This window comes from Arachis ipaensis, chromosome B4 (assembly GCF_059453495.1).
Source record: "Arachis ipaensis isolate K30076 ecotype BB chromosome B4, ASM5945349v1, whole genome shotgun sequence".
NCBI lineage: Eukaryota > Viridiplantae > Streptophyta > Magnoliopsida > Fabales > Fabaceae > Arachis > Arachis ipaensis.
The window spans coordinates 377,103-395,040 of NC_142439.1; the positions used below are offsets into that span (position 1 = coordinate 377,103).

The 17,938-nt window shown below is 39.4% G+C and overlaps 4 protein-coding genes and 1 pseudogene across 5 annotated transcripts; 3 read left to right on the forward strand and 2 right to left on the reverse strand.

Moving 5' to 3' along the window:
* Positions 1 to 968: 968 nt before the first annotated feature.
* LOC107638405 (Pectin lyase-like superfamily protein) lies at positions 969 to 5,551 on the reverse strand. The gene is made up of 5 exons (XM_016341659.3): positions 4,637 to 5,551; positions 3,451 to 3,571; positions 2,957 to 3,205; positions 2,101 to 2,254; positions 969 to 1,825 (listed from the first exon to the last, which is right to left on the reverse strand). Exons 1-5 carry the CDS (start codon positions 5,069 to 5,071, stop codon positions 1,300 to 1,302), a joined length of 1,485 nt encoding a protein of 494 aa, XP_016197145.1. The 5' UTR covers positions 5,072 to 5,551; the 3' UTR covers positions 969 to 1,299.
* A 1,001-nt stretch (positions 5,552 to 6,552) lies between these two features.
* On the forward strand, positions 6,553 to 9,006 carry LOC107638402 (pollen receptor-like kinase 3 pseudogene; annotated as a pseudogene). Its single transcript, XR_015880890.1, has one exon. The product of XR_015880890.1 is annotated as a pollen receptor-like kinase 3 pseudogene (transcript).
* A 307-nt stretch (positions 9,007 to 9,313) lies between these two features.
* On the forward strand, positions 9,314 to 12,093 carry LOC107638406 (ubiquinone biosynthesis COQ9-like protein). The gene is made up of 6 exons (XM_016341660.3): positions 9,314 to 9,795; positions 9,887 to 9,994; positions 10,494 to 10,655; positions 10,741 to 10,912; positions 11,466 to 11,539; positions 11,640 to 12,093. Exons 1-6 carry the CDS (start codon positions 9,493 to 9,495, stop codon positions 11,718 to 11,720), a joined length of 900 nt encoding a protein of 299 aa, XP_016197146.1. The 5' UTR covers positions 9,314 to 9,492; the 3' UTR covers positions 11,721 to 12,093.
* A 198-nt stretch (positions 12,094 to 12,291) lies between these two features.
* Positions 12,292 to 13,332, forward strand: LOC107638407 (RmlC-like jelly roll fold protein). The gene is made up of 2 exons (XM_016341661.3): positions 12,292 to 12,646; positions 12,736 to 13,332. The coding sequence occupies exons 1-2, from the start codon at positions 12,520 to 12,522 to the stop codon at positions 13,179 to 13,181; spliced, it is 573 nt and encodes a 190-aa protein (XP_016197147.1). The 5' UTR covers positions 12,292 to 12,519; the 3' UTR covers positions 13,182 to 13,332.
* Positions 13,333 to 13,419: 87 nt separating this feature from the next.
* LOC107638401 (uncharacterized) lies at positions 13,420 to 17,878 on the reverse strand. Its single transcript, XM_016341653.3, has 13 exons — positions 17,282 to 17,878; positions 17,031 to 17,186; positions 16,723 to 16,935; positions 16,531 to 16,620; positions 16,331 to 16,447; positions 15,955 to 16,224; positions 15,694 to 15,850; positions 15,458 to 15,535; positions 15,178 to 15,278; positions 14,799 to 14,969; positions 14,268 to 14,342; positions 14,084 to 14,188; positions 13,420 to 13,947 (listed from the first exon to the last, which is right to left on the reverse strand). Exons 1-13 carry the CDS (start codon positions 17,669 to 17,671, stop codon positions 13,606 to 13,608), a joined length of 2,265 nt encoding a protein of 754 aa, XP_016197139.1. The 5' UTR covers positions 17,672 to 17,878; the 3' UTR covers positions 13,420 to 13,605.
* Positions 17,879 to 17,938: the final 60 nt, after the last annotated feature.

Sequence of the window (17,938 nt, forward strand, 5' to 3'; positions counted from 1 at the left end):
GTGAAATAATAATTTCGAGATAATAATTTTAATTAGTAACAATATACATATAATTAAAATCATAATTGAGGTTGATAATAAATTTATTTAAAATTTATATTCTATTAAAAATGTTAATTCCTTTCTTTGGAAAAAGTTAGTATTAATTTTGGTTTACCCAAACGGTATTTTCTAATCCTTAAAGGTCTGTCGCTGGCCAATGAATTACTGCATGCACAAGGCAGGGTTCAAATTCCCGACACTTGTTTAAGCAGGTGAGTGAGCTGACCCCTCGACCAACCCAAGTTGATGATAAAAAGCAAATATATTTGAAATTAAAGGCAATGGACTGGGTCTGGAGTCCAATGGTGTTCCGTCTAGATAGAATGTGAGTTAGACCCACATTGAGCCCCATATTTTCCTTCCAAATTCCGACACAGACCAGTCAAAACTCTGAATCAGCGACAGCGCGACCAAATCATATGCACAAGTTTCTTATCTAGACCAAATTGCTACAAACATGGTTATTTAAAGAATTTTATGGACTGACTAAGATATTAATTAAATAATTGTTTTTTGTTACTTTCTAATATAGTCAAAGTATTGAACTTCTAGAGTTACAAGAAGAAATAGTGGACACTTCATCCACTACTAGTCCATCTTAATTCACATTTTTGATATGCATATATTGAATATTTCTCTACGGAATCTCTTGTAGCTTATGTCTCTACCTGTTTTTAGATTTGTGCTCACTTTAAAATGAAAGTAAATATCTCTTGGATTTGCTAATGAATTATAGTTCAAATGGTATAATCTCTCCATACTCAATTAAGAGGTTGCGGGTTCGAGTCTCCTATCTTTGGTAAAAGAAAGTATCTCTTGGACTTGGGAGTGAAAAAAGTGGCATGAATGTGATAAATGCTTCAACCTTACCTACTATTTTGACCCGGAAAGTAATGCTGCAATGAATCTAAGCCAAAAAATGATGCTTCAAGTAACACGAGTAATTCTTGCTTACAATAAATAATCAAGAATGAATGATAGCACGTAGCAGCGAGTTCTGAATTTGTATATTCTAGTAAACACAGGTAAGCATCTGAAAATTTTCCGTATATACAACTCTACTTAATAAAGCTATAAATTGGAGTGTTACAAATAAAAAAAAAAAAGAAGAAGAAGAAATAGAACATTTAACTTCCCCATAAAAAGAAAGAAAATTAACTTGACTGTTACACTCCAAAAACATGATCTGATACAGACAGAAACTTGAGGATCCGATTGATGATGGAACAAGGCCGGTAAATTTGTGAACTTGAAACCTCAAAAATCATAATCTATGTCTGTTACATTCTGGGAAGCAGAATGCTTAACTAGCTGTCCATGCTCATTGTACCGATCAAGGTTCTCACAGGGAGCAGGAAAGATGGTCCCTATTACGCGCCCTTGGACAAAGGCACACTGAAAGATATGTTTCTTCTTGTAGGTGAGGCCAACTGACATGTCCCGAAACGTCACATTTCTCACTGGGATCTCTTCGCTGCCATGAATTCGTACTGGCACACGAACACCCTGGCCATGGACGGTGGTGAAACTTATGTCTTTGAGTACAGGAAGTGCACTAGGGTCATATCCATCATCAGGGTGTTCGTTGTAATCTGTCTTAATTACTATTCCAACACGGACGTTATCAAATGTTAGATTCCGGTAAGTAATATGGCGAACATATCCGCCTCGCCCAGGGGCCGTCTTAATCCTCACGGCACGCCTAGAACCCCATACAAGAATATTCTCCACAGTCACATTGGACACCCCACCAGACATCTCACTGCCTATTGAAACGCCAGCACTGTTCCATTTCAAAAAACAAGTCAGATATCTAAATGACGAGAAGCTAACAAAGATGCAGTCATCAAATTTGTAAACACTGCACACACCAAAAGTGATACATTATAGATAAAGCATGGCCAGATGCATAAAGAAATTGTAATTCAGAAAGACAGATTTATTTACATTTTGGCTCTTAAATTTATGCAGAATAGCAGTCAGACAGCTAGTTGCTATCCAAAAATAGGATGTTGAAAGATATGCCAAAAGTGCAAGTTGCGTGAGTTAAGGATTAACCTGACCACGGAGCGAACAACTAGATTCCGGATCATTATATTCATGGATGGCCTTCCATAAGCAATTCCATACTGATCCCAGCCACTTTTTATTGCAATTGCATCATCTCCTGTACTTATGTAACAGTCCTCTATCAACATGTCCTCACAAGAGTCTGTTCATGCAAAAGAATTTGAAGCTTGTTAATTTGCCATATAACAACAAAGCTAATAGATACAATTAGCATTGGTTTCGTAACTGGGGAAGGTTAAATTGTTTGCATCTTACTGGACCACTAACAGACAAACATTTTATGCATATTAAAGAAATTCCATGTCAAAAATCCATAATTATCCTTCATGGATTTGGTGACACTTGCAAACAGAGGTCAACCCACTCACTAATCATCCGTTGCCTGACTCAGTTGGAATATATATTGGTCATTAGAAATCATTCAGTTGACCAGAAAATTCAAAGTATTAACAGGATAGAGCTTCTCTACATTAGTGCATCAAATATATCCACAACTTAAATGTGGCCTCTTCAAGTTCACTCTTTGCCAACCATCTAGATTAAGCTACCAAAACTATCCTCAACCAACAACAACAAAATCTTATGCCACTAGGTGGAACCAGCTACATAACTATCCTACATTGATGCTTTAAAAAAGTGGAAAAACTGTTGATTTATTTTGGAGAAGTGTGAACAGTAAGCATGGGTGAATAGCTTGGGTTCTTAGGTTGCTTCCCAACGCCCTAGATACCGTCGCACGACAAAAACCCAACAACTATCCACTATTCCTAATAAATCTAATATCATCAATCCTATGTGATCAAGATATGAATAAACATTTGTACTCAGTAAAAATATCACTTGCCAGGATCTATGCCATCAGTATTTGGAGCTTCAGTTACAGGAGCCAATATTGTAACATTTCTTATAGTGATGTTTTTGCAGTCATATGGATGAAGTGTCCAAAAAGGAGAGTCACGCAAAGTAATATTAGCAATGACAATGTCACTAGACCACATGATCTGAACAAGTGGCCCCCTTGTGTGGTTGAGACGTTTTTGACGATACTTTTTCCACCAGGTTTGTCCCTGTCCATTTATGGTACCGTTATGCCCTGTCAGTTTATTACCACAGATGAATCAGATCAACATGAAAATTTAACATAACAAAAGATCAATCAACAAAACTATAGTTCACCATTAGCTTAAGCCTTTGGAGTATTGCTATCTAAGGTTCTTAACTACATAACAAAGTCACATAGTAGTACATAAAATACACTTTTTTATATTGATAGATCAAGACAAACAAAAGTTCAAAACCTACTTTTTCACACAGTGGAAGCAGGATGTAAATCCTAACCTGTTATCACAATATCTTTAAGATTTTGACCATGAATCAAACTGCCATATCGTGGTCCAGGATGCTCCCTCCCATACCCATACGATGGCAATGGTGGCATCAGTGGCCAATACTTCTCATCCTGTTCACCAAGAAATACGATGATAAATATAATGTAAGAAATATTGTTCAATTACAAGAGTGGCAGAAATATTTAGATTCTAGTGTATGCTTAATCAAAGAGAAATTCGGCAAGTCAAATTCATCCATTTAAAGCGTTAATTAGAAGATTTTATGTTGTAACCCCATTTTACATGTCCTTAATTGTACAAACATATGCAACCCTTACTCCCTTCTTGTCCAAAACCTTTTATAAGGCTTTTCTTAGTACCCTATCATATATTTTTTCCAAGTTAATAAACACAATGGTTACTCCAATACCTGTCCATCATTCTCTTAATAGATATATAGCTTTGGTCTCTAAAATACCAAACTGGTTCTCCAAAACCTGTTTCTCCTATCTGAACCTACATTCTATCACCCCCTCCCATAATTTTATGATATGACTCATGAGCTTGATATTTGGGTAATTTCCACAATTTTGTATATCTCCTTTATTCATGGAGATAGGAACCAAAATGTACGAGACCGAATAACATACATAATGGGAACACAAGTCATGAGCAATGTGTTCAAGAAAGTAGAATCAATAATTAACAGCTTGTTATACTACTATCATCCTAGCACATAAGTTTTCAAGCTTATCATGCGCCTATTCGTTATGACATAAAAATATAAAATAGATTCATGAACTTTGTGCCTATCATCCTGTTTCACAATCCTATGTACCCTTCACAAATTTAGTCAGAGACATAAATAAACCAGCATGTAGTGCCTTCAATAGAAGGGGGGAAAAAAATCAATATAACATTCTTAAAAAAAGGGAGAACCCTCACTGAAAATAACATTCAAAGCTTAGTCATTTATCAGAATAAGGATATACTCAGACGATCATTAAAAGTTCTATTTTGAACTTTTCACTTCATGGAAAAATTGTGGCAGTTAGATACAGTACTATCATTTCTGCTGACTGACCTGTTAAATTACTAGAAGTAAAATCAGCAGAGCCCCCAAAGTTTTCATTTCACACATGAAGCAGCACAAACAACAAAAATATTAAGAATTGGGAATAACAGCATGAACTCACATCAAGTCCAAGAATAACAGCATCTTGAGCTACAAAAAGTGTCATATGGCTGGTGAGATTGAAGGGCGCAGTAAGCCAGCGACCGGGAGGCACATTGAGCTGGCCACCACCTTTCTTCCCCAACTTGGAAATCGCAGAAACGGCCCTCTCAAATGCCTCAGTGTTGAGGGTGACACCGTCGCCGACACCCCCGAAATCGGTCAAGTTGAAAACCACCGGCCTCAGCTTGGGAATCGGGCGCGGCGGGAGGGTCCGACCGAAGAGGAAGAAGCCTCCGACGACAACGTTCCTCTGCCAGATGAAGACGGAGGCGAAGGCGGCGATCCAGAGGACGGTGAAGAGGGTTCTGTGGGAGGTTATGATTGCGGGGAGACAGCGCTTGAATTCGAGTCTTTGGTGGTGGAAGCGCCCAAGCGTTGAGGTGTCCACCATCATTGCGAACACGGAGTTGGATTTAGCAGGCGGCGGCGAGTCGGGTGTCTGCCAGCATTGATTTTCAGAGGGATTGGAGCTTCTGAATCCAAGATTGTGAAGTGAGTGTGTGAGAAATGAAGGACCCTCTTTTGGGATCTGCTTCGATGGAGTGAATTCAAAGGGAAGCTGTGTCTCACTCAGTTGGTCGCTCGGACAATGATGGCGTCTCTTTCTTTATTCATTAAAATTGCAAAACCATAGATCATGGATCCTTAAACCGAAATCATCACTCTTATAATTATTTTCCAGTTTCAACACTTTGTTTAATTGCAAAGTAATTAATAACCCCTTGAAAGTAAAAATAATTTAAAATCCTTAATTAACAAAGGAAAAATATAATAGAATAATTCTTAATATTTTTATCAACTTAGCCGACAGATAAAAGAATAAGATAATAATGAATTGAATATTTATCTTCATAAGATAATTATACATAAAAATAGGGTTTTTTTTTTATAATAAAATAAAAAAAATTATTATTTTTCTAAACAAAATTTTTAGATTTTAATTCTCTTTTTTTTTAACTCTATAGAAATTAGTAAGTTCACTTTACTTTCGCGAACTCCAATCAATTTTTTTAAAACACGTATTTTTAATTTAGAAAATAGTAAATAGATCTACAAGAAGTACACAAAAATATACAGACAACAAGAATAACTTCTTCAAGAATTTTTTTAATTATAAATAAAAAAAATAAATCATATTTAACAATGACAACCATTATTATCATTTCTAAAAATATATAAGTACACTGGAATAAGTCATATTTAACAAGGATTTTTTTAATTATAAATTAAAAAAATAACTATATATTTTCTTTAAAAAACCAACTATTCACGTTAAAAAAGAGGCCAGTTAGTTGTATATTACAAAAGAAATTTCATCTCGAAATGCATACACTAAAATGATAAAATAGTTATTTAAATTCATTAGCAAATTAGACGTATGTTCTCTTGCGGCACTACCAAGCATTATTGTCATCTTTAATCAGCTCATGTAGTTGGTGAACTGGTGGTACATTCCTTTCTTTTGATTCATAAAATTAGTGGATGATGACAATTAACAAAATTATATATATAATTATCTCTAAACTTCCAACTAACGCTGTTTTATTGATCCTTTAATCCATTGAATATCAGGATAATTCTTAATTATCAATTAGCACAGAGACGATCAGGACAGACATATATATCAGTGCCTCAACAATAACATTATTGCATTATGGGCTATGATTGCCCAACAGAAAACCCTCCTCAAAATCATTTTCTTCTTGTAGTTGACAAAGCCAATTGATATTAGACTTATTAGTAAGTCTATTTATTTATTTTATTTATACATGCAAAAAGTAGTGCATATACGCAGAGCTCATACCAATCTTGGCATGTCTGTAACGAAAATTCACAATGTTGGCTTTATTTACTTGTTTGCGCTTCTTAGTGATGGCAGAACCAAGCAGCATATGTGTTATGCCTAGTAGAAAAGCAAGAAGGAAGCAATGATAAAAATGCTTAATTATAAATATATATGATATAAGAATAGAAGGATTAGGAGAGGCAAGAAAAGGGGTTTGACGGGGTCAACGAAAGGGTGAAGAATAAAATGGGGTGCCAGGGAGAAAGATGACTAAGAATAGGGAGTGCATGAAGAAAGAGGGCTTCCTAATCTTCTTCCACCCCCACAACAAGCAACGACGTAAACCAACAAACATGTCACACCCTCAATTCCAACAACACAACATTATTGCTGCCAAACAACAACAACAAACTCTCCCAGCGGCGGCCCATTTCTACCCGCCTCGGCAATGGCCGCTGCTCTTTTCTTTTTCTTCCTCTTCCTCCTTCCTCTCCCTTCCTTCTCCATCACCGACGGCGAAGCCTTACTCAAACTCAAACAAGCCCTCAACAACCCTCCTGCCCTCTCCTTATGGGTCCCAAACAAGGACCCTTGCGCCCTCCCCCTCTGGGTTGGCGTCCTCTGCGCTAAGGGCACCATCAACGGCATCAACCTCGCCAACATGGGACTCTCCGGCACCATCGACGTCGACGCCCTCTTGCAAATCCCCTCCCTCAGGACCATCAGCCTCATCAACAACTCATTATCCGGCCCCATTCCCGACCTCAACAGGATCGGCGCCCTCAAAGCCATTTACCTCAACACCAACCAATTCTCCGGTTCCATTCCGCCTGATTACTTCGACAAGTTAGCCTCCTTGAAGAAGCTATGGCTCTCCGACAATAAATTCTCCGGTAACATACCCATATCATTGACCAAGCTTCGCTTCCTTTCCGAGTTGCGCCTCGACAAAAACGACTTCTCAGGGACTCTACCTGACTTCACCCAACCAATAAGAATCCTCGACTTTTCCAACAACAAGCTAGAAGGTCCAATACCACCATCCATGGCGGGCTTTGACGCTAGTGTCTTCGCCGGGAATCCAGCTCTCTGCGGGAAGCCTCTCAAGGAATGCGGCGGTGGGGACGCCTCTCCTTCTGAGCCGGCGAGCTCTGGGGGCAGCGCCGGCGGTGGATTGAGTTGGTTCTGGAAGATCCTGATTGTCATTCTGCTGGCGGCGATTCTGGCGGGAGTGTTCGTGTTGGTGAAGAATCGGCGGGACCAAAGCGATAACTTCAGCGTGATGAGCAGAGGAAACAGCCACGTGGACGAGGAGGTGATGCAGGTGCACGTGGCGAAGAGCGTTAAGGGATCAGAAGGGGGCAGCGGCACAGGCATTGGTGGAAAGAGAGGAGGTGGCGGGAGAGGGGGGATGGGTGACCTCATAATGGTGAACGATGAGAAGGGCGTGTTTGGGCTGACGGACTTGATGAAGGCGGCAGCGGAGGTGCTGGGGAACGGGGGACTAGGGTCGGCGTACAAGGCGGCGATGGCGAACGGGATATCGGTGGTGGTTAAGAGGATGAGGGAGATGAATAAGGTGAGCAGAGACATATTCGACGCGGAGATGAGACGGTTTGGAAGGATCAGAAACCGTAACATCCTGACTCCTCTTGCTTACCATTATCGCAAGGAGGAGAAGTTGTTTGTGACGGAATACATCCCCAAAGGAAGCTTGCTTTATGTGCTTCATGGAGATAGAGGATCCAGCCATGGCGAACTCACCTGGCCAACACGTTTCGCCATTGTCAAGGGAATCGCAAAAGGTTTGAGTTTCCTCTACACTGAATTTTCAACCGAAGAGCTTCCCCATGGGAACCTCAAATCCAGCAACATTCTCCTCACCAACCAGTATGAGCCTCTCCTCAGCGACTATGGATTCCATTCGCTCATGAATCCCAACTACGCCATTCAAACCTTGTTTGCCTACAAAACTCCAGACTACACCGAATACAAACACGTGTCTCAGAAGACCGATGTGTACTGCCTTGGCATCATCATTCTGGAGATCATAACCGGCAAGTTCCCCTCTCAGTATCACAGCAATGGCAAGGGCGGCACCGATGTTGTGCAGTGGGTGTCCACCGCCATTTCCGAGAAAAGAGAGGCGGATTTAATCGACCCGGACTTGCACCCTAACAACAGCTCTCTCCCTCAGATGCTGCAGCTCGTCCGCATTGGAGCTGACTGCACGGAACCCAACCCCCAACGACGTCTTCCCATGAAGGAAGCCATTAGGAGGATAGAGGAACTTCAGCTTTAATTTAATTTCTATTGTATTTTCAAATTAGTTTATATTAGTTTCAGTGCAGGCCTAGGAAAGGAAGGGAAGGAAACACCAACAACAACCATGCAAAGTTAACTCCTCAATTCAATGTGTAAATCACTTTTATGCCTTCAAACTTAGCTTTCTTTCTTTTTTTTTTTTTTGGCCTCCCTTCCTTTCCTTTTTTTCTTTTCATTTCTTGTAAATTGTTTTATAACTAATGTTAGCTACTAAGAAATATGTTTAATGATGTTCAATGCTATTATTTTATTCTTTTCTCATCCTTCATTTGTTCTGCCGTTTTAGACATAGTAGCTGGACACAAAAATATCAACTAGTACTGCAAATTTAATTTCTTCAAAGAAAATAAAAATATTCTCTTCACCTAAAAAATTAATCAACAAATTAATTATTATATATTTATATATACTTTTTTATATATTATATCTGAAGTGGTGCGAAAAAGTTTTGAAAATGAGTACTCAATAGGGATATACTGTACTCTCGGTGTATTATTTATTTTTTTTAAGAAAAAATTGTTGCAATTGGTGGGTGGCAGAAGGTGCGACAAGTGGCGCCAAAAACGGTGATCTACGTGGCACTCCATTCTGTTGTCTCATCTTCTTTGGCAAACAAATACATCTGCTAACACCTTCCCTGGCTCTGTGTTTCACTCACCGAACGGCGGCCCTTAATAACAATCATCATAACAATAATAATAATAATGTACCGAACGGCGGCGAAGCGATTATTCTCCGCTGCAACTCATTCCTATCATGGTAATCTTCACCGCCTCCGGTTGCGCCCTCCACACTCTCAGATCTTCATACCCTATCGTTCCTTTTCCACATCCGAGGATCAACCATTTCCTATTCCACAATCTCCCGTTCATCCTGAAACCCCTCTCGTACCAGATTCAGCTCCATCTTCATCGCCATCGCCGTCGCCGGATGAGGATCCCAGAACCAGAGGAGACAAGTACCAGGACGAAAAATCTCGCGTGCTCCATGCCTCCCTCACTCACGTTGTTCGTACTCTCTCATCCTTCTTTCATTTCAATAATTCATTTATGTTGCGAATTAATTGAGTGAGAAATTGCGGTGTTTCTAATTTTGCAGATAAAGCTGGGATGGACTGAAGCTGCGCTAATTTCAGGAGCAAAGGATGTTGGACTCTCCCCTTCCATCGTTGGTTCTTTGCCGAGGAAGGAAGCCGCTCTGGTTGAGGTAGGTATCTCCATTATTTACTATTTTATCATCATGATTACATTAACCGTTACTGTTAAATGTTGTCACGATTGGTTGCCTGAAATTGCTTCACACCTTAAATTCGAAACAGGATTGTGCTTAGATAATACTGTTTTTAAGCTGCTTCATAATATTTTTAATTATAATGATGCACCATTTTACCATCTCATTTTAGGAAAAGTAAAGGATGAACTGGAATCTTTTATGAACATAATGGCATACATGCATCTCCTAAACAAAAATCCGGTGATAGCATATCCTTGTAAGATCTAAGATATGACCTTTGGCTAGCTTCAATTTCAGGAGTTGTCAATGATATGTATTAGTATAAATTTTCAATGCATGATTTCCTGTCTTTCAGACCATCAGTATAATCAGTCCAATGGGTTGCCATAATTTTGGAAGGCTCATGCGACTCTCTTCGTTCAAATTGTTCGATATGACTAATTTTTTGTCTTAAAAAATTTTCCCGTGCCAGTTTTTCATGGATGACTGCTTACAAAAGCTTATCGATAGAATTGACTCTGATGAGAGTTTGAAAACTTTGACACCAAGTGAATGTATCTCTAAGCTTATCAGAATTCGTCTAGAAATGCAAGCGCCATATATATCAACATGGCCTCAAGCTCTTAGCATCCAGGTCTGCCAATGTACTTAAGCAAACTTTGTATCTGGATTGTAGAGATTAAAGATTTCCTAATTTTCTAATACCGATTTCATTACAGGCACAACCGGTGAATGTTCCAACTAGTTTTAAGCAGAGGGCAATGCTCGTGGATGAGATTTGGCATGCTGCAGGTGACAATGCTTCTGATATTGATTGGTATGCCAAGCGCACTGTCCTGGCAGGAATATACTCAACAACCGAGATTTATATGCTGACAGATACCTCTCCTGGTTTGTTTTTCTGCCCCTTCTTTCTGAGCATACAAGTTTTCTCGAATTTTTTGTTTGATTTAAACTTTCCATCCATTATTTTGTGTTTTTTTGTGCTTTTCTATTTATGCTAATCACTCTGTCGACTGTCGTGGAGCCTGGTTCAATGATGCTGTGACATCTTTCATCGATTATTCAGTTCCATTTGATCCCCCCCCCCCCCCTTCCCTCTCTCTCCTCTCTTTCTTTTTTAGTATGTGAATAGACCAAAAATATTAACTGGGTTCCAATGTCCGTTCTCTCAAACTCCTTATTTTCTTGAACTGAGCCTGACATAGTAGCCAATTTTCTCATGGCAACCAATTTATGTGGTAATTTGATAAAGTATGTAATCAGGGGGAAAGCGATGGAATTTATTCTTTTATGCCCCACCCCACCCCACTCCATTAATATAGTATCTTATATTGAATAAAGTCCAATTTGGATGGATAACTAGCTGTTTGTGGCTCTGATCTGGTGGAGTTGTAACACGTGAGGACATTTCTTAATACATCTTTCGTTTGTTTCTTGTTAGACTTCCGTGATACATGGGCCTTCCTGGATGCTCGAGTGAAAGATGCTTTCGATCTAAAGAAAACCATTCAAGAGGTAATTCTGAATCTGTCCGTCGAGTTTTGGAATTTGAATTATTTACTATCATGCTTGGTGCATTCCGGACTTGAGAGTCAGTGATACTTTATTTTCTCAGGCACAGCATTTGGCAGAAGCTGTGAGTGCGGGACTCGGGAACACATTTCAAGGGTTTATGGGGAAAGTTCTTCGTAGATAATATTCGACTCCGCGGTCATATCATGTTTCTCTTGAACAATGAAACCATGATTATCACTTGTAGGAGATGCTATATTTACTAGTACTTATGGTTTGGATAAGTTCACATTTGTTCTGTGTTGGGCACTTCATTGGCTTAGCGCTCGAGTGCCTTATGCTAACACAATAATTTCACTCTTGTAAATAATCCCATTTTGGTTTTATGGCGCAAGGGACACATTTTTTAATGAGTTTCTTTTGGACTCTACAACTGTATTGATTTGGTGTTAATTTTTATGTTGTAACCTTCCGTATTATCAAGGGCTGTGCTTGCAAATAATTTGGTTCTCACCTTGTGCATTTATGCTACATAATCATTTTACGCTTGCTATCCATCTTGGTTTGATTGGTTATATTAGGAAATTATTGATTCAAACTTTTATTTCGTACTTGACAATGCTACTTTCCGCAAAATTTGACGAAATAATATTAAATAGCAAATGGTAAAATACTAGATAGTCATTACCTTGGTGTTTTATTAATCGAGATTCGAGAGGCCGAAATGAAGGAAGTAGAGTGTAGAGACATTGTTTATCTAGGTGTAAACCCTTTATTGCTTTCATTACGTGTCTAACCATTAGTGTGCATATGAATATAAAAATAAAAATAAGTGGGTAGGTGTGGACTGGAGACGGAGTAAAACATATTTTACTCCAAGATACAATCTCAACCTTTGATCTTAGTCTCAGGCAAGGACTTAAGTTAAGACAGCTTAGCGGGTAGCGCAGGCCGCAGGGCAGTGAGAAAGCAAAGAAGCAAGCATGTCACTGAAGGCATCCCAGGTGGCAACGAAGCTGAATCTGCAGCCCCACCCTGAAGGTGGCTTCTACACCGAGACATTCCGCGACGGATCCGTTCAACTCTCCAAGTCTCAGCTTCCACCCCAATGTAATGCACTCTTTCTTGTATTTCATGACCTTTTACAATTCCAGTATTCCATTCTGATTCAGATTTTGAAATTGAATTTACTGTAACAGACAAAGTTGATCGCCCTGTATCAACCTCCATATACTTTCTGCTTCCATCTGGCAGCGTGTCTCGCCTGCACCGCATACCCTGTGCGGAAACCTGGCACCACTACATCGGTGACCCCATAACCGTAGTTGAACTGAATGAGAACGATGCAAGTGTCAAATTCACCCAGCTGGGATCCAACCTAAATGAGAATGAGGTGCCGCAGTATACTGTTCCTCCCAACGTGTGGTTTGGTTCATTCCCCACCGGGGATTTCAACGCGTCTCCGGAAGGGTCGTCGTTCGTGAGAGGCGAAGCAAAGGACTGTGAGAGGCACTACTCTCTGGTAGGGTGCACGTGTGCACCCGCGTTTCAGTTCCAGGACTTTGAGCTTGCTAAGCGCTCTGACCTCGTCTCCCGCTTTCCCCAGCTGGACCAACTCATCACTGCACTCACTTTTCCCGAGTGATTACTCATACCTACTCCTAATTAAATAAATAAATGAGTGTTTTCCAGCTTTGTATTCAACTGAAGAATCTCTACTCTTTAATAATAAATTTACAAACGCTTCCTTCCTTGTATGGTTGCACTTTCTAATGAATGTTGTCTTTGATGCCTCATGGCTCTGCTCGTTATTACTTATCAACCATCGCAAGCACTCAGTATCAATCAAATACAAAACGATGAAAGCAAAGAAGGAGGAAATATTTGACTGGAAAATGACTCTCTTGTATATTCATATTCTATTTTTGCTACGAGTGTACAATTAACTTTCTATTGCATGTGTAATATACGGATATACATTGCCAGAACAACTAAAACTATACTATACAAAGAGAAATTTTCTGTGCAATAAAATACAAGAACCATCATACAACAAAATTGGGATTTCATCAGCCATCGTTTCCGGAACAGCATATCTCTGAACAACATGTGAGGCAGCCGAAGCATCCTAGACCAATGCAAAGCTGAGTCAATGCAGTTGCAAACTGGTTGTTCATCCGCGAACAGCAATCGATGCAGCACATGCAACAGCAGTAACTGCACATCCTGCTACAGCAATTTGAGGCCGCCTTAAATATTTCAGCCACTTCAGGTACCTTGGATACATCTCCTGGAGGAGTATTTTCAGCAGTTGCTTTCAAGTTGCCAAAGCCAACACCTAAATGTGGGAGTAAAATCATCCTCTGCCCTTGGACGTTTTCCTCATACTGGGGCTGGCTCTTTTTCGATGCCTGTTTGCAATGAATCAAAGAGATATGATTACAGAAGACTCTCTAAGATATTTTAACGGTATTAGTCTAAAACCAATGTTTTTCTACAGAATTTGAAAATGAAAAAGACAAAACACTCAATATTCATAACACGTACTTCTTTCTTCCCAGATTCCTTGACTTTCTTTAGATGATCATTCTCAAGTATTACCATACGTGTGTACTCGGACATAAATCCAGCCTGCAGGCTCAGTTTTGCGACCTGCCAATTAAAGGATTGGAGTGAGAAATATAAAACTGAATGTCCCATGCACCAAGTGGAGTGATATATTACAAAGTACCTTCTGTTCTATTTGTTTATTTTCTGAAAGCCATGCTTGAGCAGTTAGAATCTCTATCTGATCTCTTGCAGAAACCTGTTTAAGAGAAGAAATGAGGAATTGAAAGAAAAACAGTAGTAACGGAAAGGAGACAGAATGGTAAATATATGCGCATTATTTAAAAAGCAGCATCCAACTAAAGATCCAAAGACGATGAATGCAAGAAACGAAGAACTGATGACAAGAGTTTATGATGATGGACACACCACAGAAATATGAAGTAGGGAAACAAGACCGTGGTTCTTTGTGAACACGCAGAAAAATATAATAAAGACAGGTTATAAGAGGAATCCCTTCTAAATGGTTAAAACTTGATGCAACTACTAATTATATTGTTTCATGAGCAAACAGATTCTTTAAAGTAAAAAAAACTTCACATAGAACCAATAACTAAATAGCTCCCCAAGCACCCTCTACAAATTTGGCATCTCCTGTCCAGAAATTGTATGTATAATTTTAAAAATAAGTATACATAGTGATAGAACACTTTACCCTCTGTAAAGGCATGTCCTTAGCTGTTTCTATCTTCATATCTACAGCAAAATTACTGAGATCAGCCAAGATACCTTTGACTTTAACAGTTTCGGGGAAACTTCCCTTGTACCTTCCAGATATAGTCAATGGACCCCCTGATGAAAGATCTGGAATATGAGAGGGGTGTACCTATCACAAACATTGCAGATAACTCCATAAGCAAGAGGCATAAACTCTTTGGACAAACATTCTACTTATACAATAGCATGTGTAACATTAAATAAGGGTATGCGGAATATAATAAATGTCATTATTTTCAGGACAGGCCGTTATAAAGAGGTTCATGCACAGCATACTTTTTTCCAATTCAATCTAGCGAGGTACCAGAAGTTTTTACCTCAAACTCATCAAGATCATCAAATATGTCTATTGTTATATTTGCTAGAACAAGGGATGAAGCTTTGTCAAACAATGCCAGCATTTGAGGCTCAACCAAATCTAGCAATCCAAAAAAAGAGGGCAGCTGTCAAATTAGATATAAATGCAGAAACAATAGAAATTCATACAAAGTAATCTAAGAAACGTTTCCTGTTTAATGCCTAAAGGAAGAGTTTCTACACAAATACCAAAATGCCAAATTCAAAATTTCATACCAACAATGTCAATTCAGACCTTACCTACATCAAAAGCTGCATCATAGTGTCCCCTACTAATCACAGCTAGCATCCTCAAGAAATAATGGTTGCAAAATGAACCTGGGGTTGAATAAGGTGTTATATAACATACAATGAAGAATAAAAAGAACTTAAGACGATTTAACCCTTTTTTTTTTTGGACAAAAAGGATGTCATAGCCTAACAGATTATTTCAACTGGAAAGATCTGATTAAGGTTCAAGGCCTAGAAACTGAGACCTATTCCAAAAGTGTAAATTCGGGGGCATATTGACTCTCCATCTGCCATATGATTTTTTACCATAGAACAAATTTGTCTCTCATCTTCAGCAGTTCCATCTGTAACTAGGAAAACTATTGGAACTGAACTTTGAGCACTGGATAGCATCTCTATTGCCTGAAATGAAGAAGATAATAATTGATTTGATGTTCAATAGATTCAGTACCTAATAACAGTTCAATAATATTCACATAGAAATGGTATTGAATATTTCAATGTACCGTGTTTAAGGGATGTGAAATATTTGTACCACCCCCAGCCACAAAATTCACATTAATCCACTCAATGGCCCTTTCAACAGTATCCTTGGAAGCCAATTCCATTGTTTTCGAAAATAGACGACTCTCTGCATTGAAGGCGATAATATTAAATGAATCATCGGGATTAAGCTTAGAGAGTGCTGCAGATAAGGCACTCTTTGTGTCTTCAATTAGTTTTCCCTGCATGCTTCCGCTGATGTCGATAACAAATATTATATCCTTTCTGAATACCTACATATAGAGTAGGACCAGAAGTGAGAAGAAAAAGAAAATTTAATAGTTATATATAAAATAAGATAATATATACACCTATGAAGATTGCAGATATTACACAAACCTTGTCACGCTTTATATCTCCTGGAGAAAGGTATATGTAGAACATCTGTCTCTGATCAAAATCATGCATAGATGCACCTTCCAAAAGGATGGCTCCATTTATATAATTCGTCGGAACCTAAATAGACATAGCTATTCCAATAAGATAACCTTTCAACAGCTGAATTACAATTTATTAAAAAAGAATTGATTGAGTCTTACAGCATATGAAAATCTAAAATCAGTTTTCGACCACGAGAGAACTTCGGCATCATATAAGAAACCCATACTCCCAGCATGCCGCTTCATTGCCTGTAACAAGTCAGGTTCAAATGGTTCATTCATCATACAATTTGTAAACTTTCAAATGTTCAACTATGATCGTACCAAACACACACACAAACAAATATGCACCTTTAGTTGATGGCTCATTGTCCTGCAAAGAATCTCACTTCCTGGAAGAGCATTTACATTGACTTGTATCTTCTCTTTCTTGGATAATCTCTTCCCAGCAGGGTTGACAAAATCAGGAAAGGTATACGGCAAATCCAAACAGTACTCACCCTCGGTGTAGACCAATTTCTGAGACCAACTAATTTTAATAGATAAATTGGTACCCCCATCAATCTGTAACAACCACAGAGACAGAAGGCCACAGTTACTAACAAGTAAACAGCATCAGAATAAAACTAGTTTTGGAAGGAGAGCAAGCATTGATTCACCTTTGGTATAGTCAAAGTAAATATATTAGAGTTGACAAAGCCTCCATTTTGAAGGGAAGTGCCACTCTCATTTTTCTTGGTGTCATCATCCATCACAACCAGCTGAGTTGAATATGATTTCCTTGGAACCTCAATCTCAACACCTAGAATTGAACCCTGTTAGCCAAATCACGTTAGAAACACTTAATAATCATCCAAATGAATAAAAAAAATAGAGTGATCAGAAAGAAGAAGAGAAAAGAGGAATTCACCCGGGAACCCATGGGAACAGCGAGACGGCAATCACAGCTTCGGCTTCCCATGATGCAATGGACACGCCATACGCCGGTCACCGTGATGAACGCGGTGTCGAGGTGGCAATCGACCTCCGCGGCGATGGCGTTCATCTGAAGCGGAATGAGCGCCGGCGGGTCGCAGCGTCCGTGAACGTGCGGCTGGTAGCTCGGAATGTCCGGGTTGTCAACGATCCCCGGGTCTTGAATGACGGCGTAAACCATGGGCCCCGAAGGAAGGAGCGCCCTGGCTGACTTGGCCATCGGCACCACCGGATTGGGCGGTGCCACGGCCCTGTCCTTGCCGAAGTATATTCGCTTGGAGAGCTTGATCCCATCATCAACGGCTCTGGAAAAATCCTCCGCCATTAGAGTTTTCAATACAGAAAAGTGTGTGAGAAATGAATAAAGCTTGAAGAAGAATTACGAAAAGGGTGAAGAAGAGTTTGGAAGAAGAAAAGGGAGCAGAATATCTTTGCAAAAATAAAAGGAGGGTAATAACGTTCTTGTGTTATGGTGTAGTAGTGCTGTGCTGTGGTGGGGCCCTCCCCTATTCCCTATTCCCTATGCTCTTCTAAACTACACACCTTCTGTTTTTCCGTTATGTGGTCTGTTGGACCGTTCCTCTTCTGCCAC